The following is a 1,738-nucleotide window of genomic DNA, read 5'->3' on the forward strand; positions in this document are numbered from 1 at the left end:
TGAACATCTATTTATGAGAAACCTTGACCAGCAATATTACTTTAAAGACAAGATAGGAATATGCTGAAACATACAGGAACAAACATACCACAGAAAATATTACTTTTCACAAAACAAGATAAAAAAGACAACCCCATTGCATGTTGAAAAAGAAGAAAAAGCTAGAGGCCTCAGTATGAAGAACTTTCGCTCCTACTCGTCTTCTAATCTCCTGAGCTATGTTTTCTCCAAGAGAAGAGTCACGGAGATGGATGTACAGAAAAGTAGGAAGACATGGAGTGGCATCAAGCGACTAGCCCAGGACATGGAAAGGTGGAAAGTGTTTGTTCGTGGCCTATATATATATATATTTATGAAAATAACAATCATGATGATGGTAATCAAACACAAAAGACACAACAGAGAGGCGAACCTCTGGGTCAGAGAGCCAGTCGTCGGTACCGGTGAACGCCAGGACAGGCACAGTGATGTTGGTGACGACATACTCTGGTGGGCTCGTCTGAAACAAACAGGACAATGCGAAGGTCGCGTTTGAAACAAGCAAGTCTGAGGAGCATACTAGATCAAATCCATACACTCGTAAAGCCAAGAAACACATTCATAAAGCCTTACACAAACACAAACACAAACATACAGCCTAACATACGCACATACACAAACATCCAAGCCTGCGCACACACGCACACATACACACACATACACACACATACACACACTCACACACATACACACGCACAAACGCATGCACATACACACACACACACACATACACACGCACATAGCTTAGCACATACAGTCGAGGGAAAAAAAGGAAGTTGTGAATGTAAAAGATTTTTTGCCAACAAACATTGTTTACGTTAAATTTAAAGCCTTCCCATTTTTTCTTGTAGCACATTGGCTGTTGAACTTGACGTTGTATCATCATATACGAAGTATTTATAATATCTTGGGTAATCTTGAACTCAATCAGATGAGTCTATTTATAGACCTAAAGGCCCTACATCTCCCTGCAGAGTGGAGATGGTAAAAGTAAAATAAAAACCAACAGGAAAAGAAAAGCTGCAGCAACTGTTGAATTGTGCTGAATAGAACGCAAAAGAATATCAGCTGGATCAATAATAACAACAACAACAACAACAGCAACAACAACAATAAGAACCTTCAGCCATGAACCCACCTGGTTGTAATGTTTCATATTTTCAGAAGGAGAGCCAAAGTCATACATGAGGAACTTCTTCTCCCGGTAAATCTATAACATCAAACAAAAACAAGATCCGTTATTTATGTCATATCTACGTCATCCTCATAAAATGGCAAATCAGCAATCAGCAAGACACAGTCGTTTTCAATGAGTAAAGAATAAAATTGGAAGGAGTAAAAGTACTCCATATACAGGCCATCCTTAATCCACTAAAGAGAAGTATAACGCTTAAATTGGTCGCTTTTAAGCACAAGGGGGGCTATCCCGAAAAATGCTGTTTTGAGAAAATCGAAGGTTAAGATTTTGCCCCTTGTTCGGTTTCTTTAAAAGACAAGGAGAGTTTTCTCTATAACCAAACAAATATATACAACAATGAAACCAAACTTCTCCTATAGGTAGGACAATGCCCATTTTGGTGTAGGTAAAGATTAGTGGAAACCCCTGAAATCTGGGTTCGCCCGCTTGTCCTTAAAAGCAACCAATTATTAACTGCACATTTGACAATTTTGGCAATGCAAAAAGAAAAACAACCCCCCC

The 1,738-nt window shown here is 39.1% G+C and overlaps 1 protein-coding gene across 5 annotated transcripts in view; it reads right to left on the reverse strand.

The window, feature by feature from the left end:
- Positions 1-1,738, reverse strand: part of LOC101849146 (gastric triacylglycerol lipase) — a 16,232-nt gene that overhangs the window by 1,442 nt on the left and 13,052 nt on the right. For all 5 annotated transcript variants that reach the window (XM_013085994.2, XM_013085989.2, XM_013085991.2 and 2 more), the window contains exons 9-10: positions 1,178-1,249; positions 413-499 (exon numbers count right to left, since the gene is read on the reverse strand). In XM_013085994.2, the coding sequence (XP_012941448.1) occupies positions 413-499; positions 1,178-1,249 (159 nt within the window). The remainder of the gene's footprint in view (positions 1-412; positions 500-1,177; positions 1,250-1,738) is intronic.

This window comes from Aplysia californica, unplaced genomic scaffold (genome assembly GCF_000002075.1).
Source record: "Aplysia californica isolate F4 #8 unplaced genomic scaffold, AplCal3.0 scaffold00424, whole genome shotgun sequence".
NCBI lineage: Eukaryota > Metazoa > Mollusca > Gastropoda > Aplysiida > Aplysiidae > Aplysia > Aplysia californica.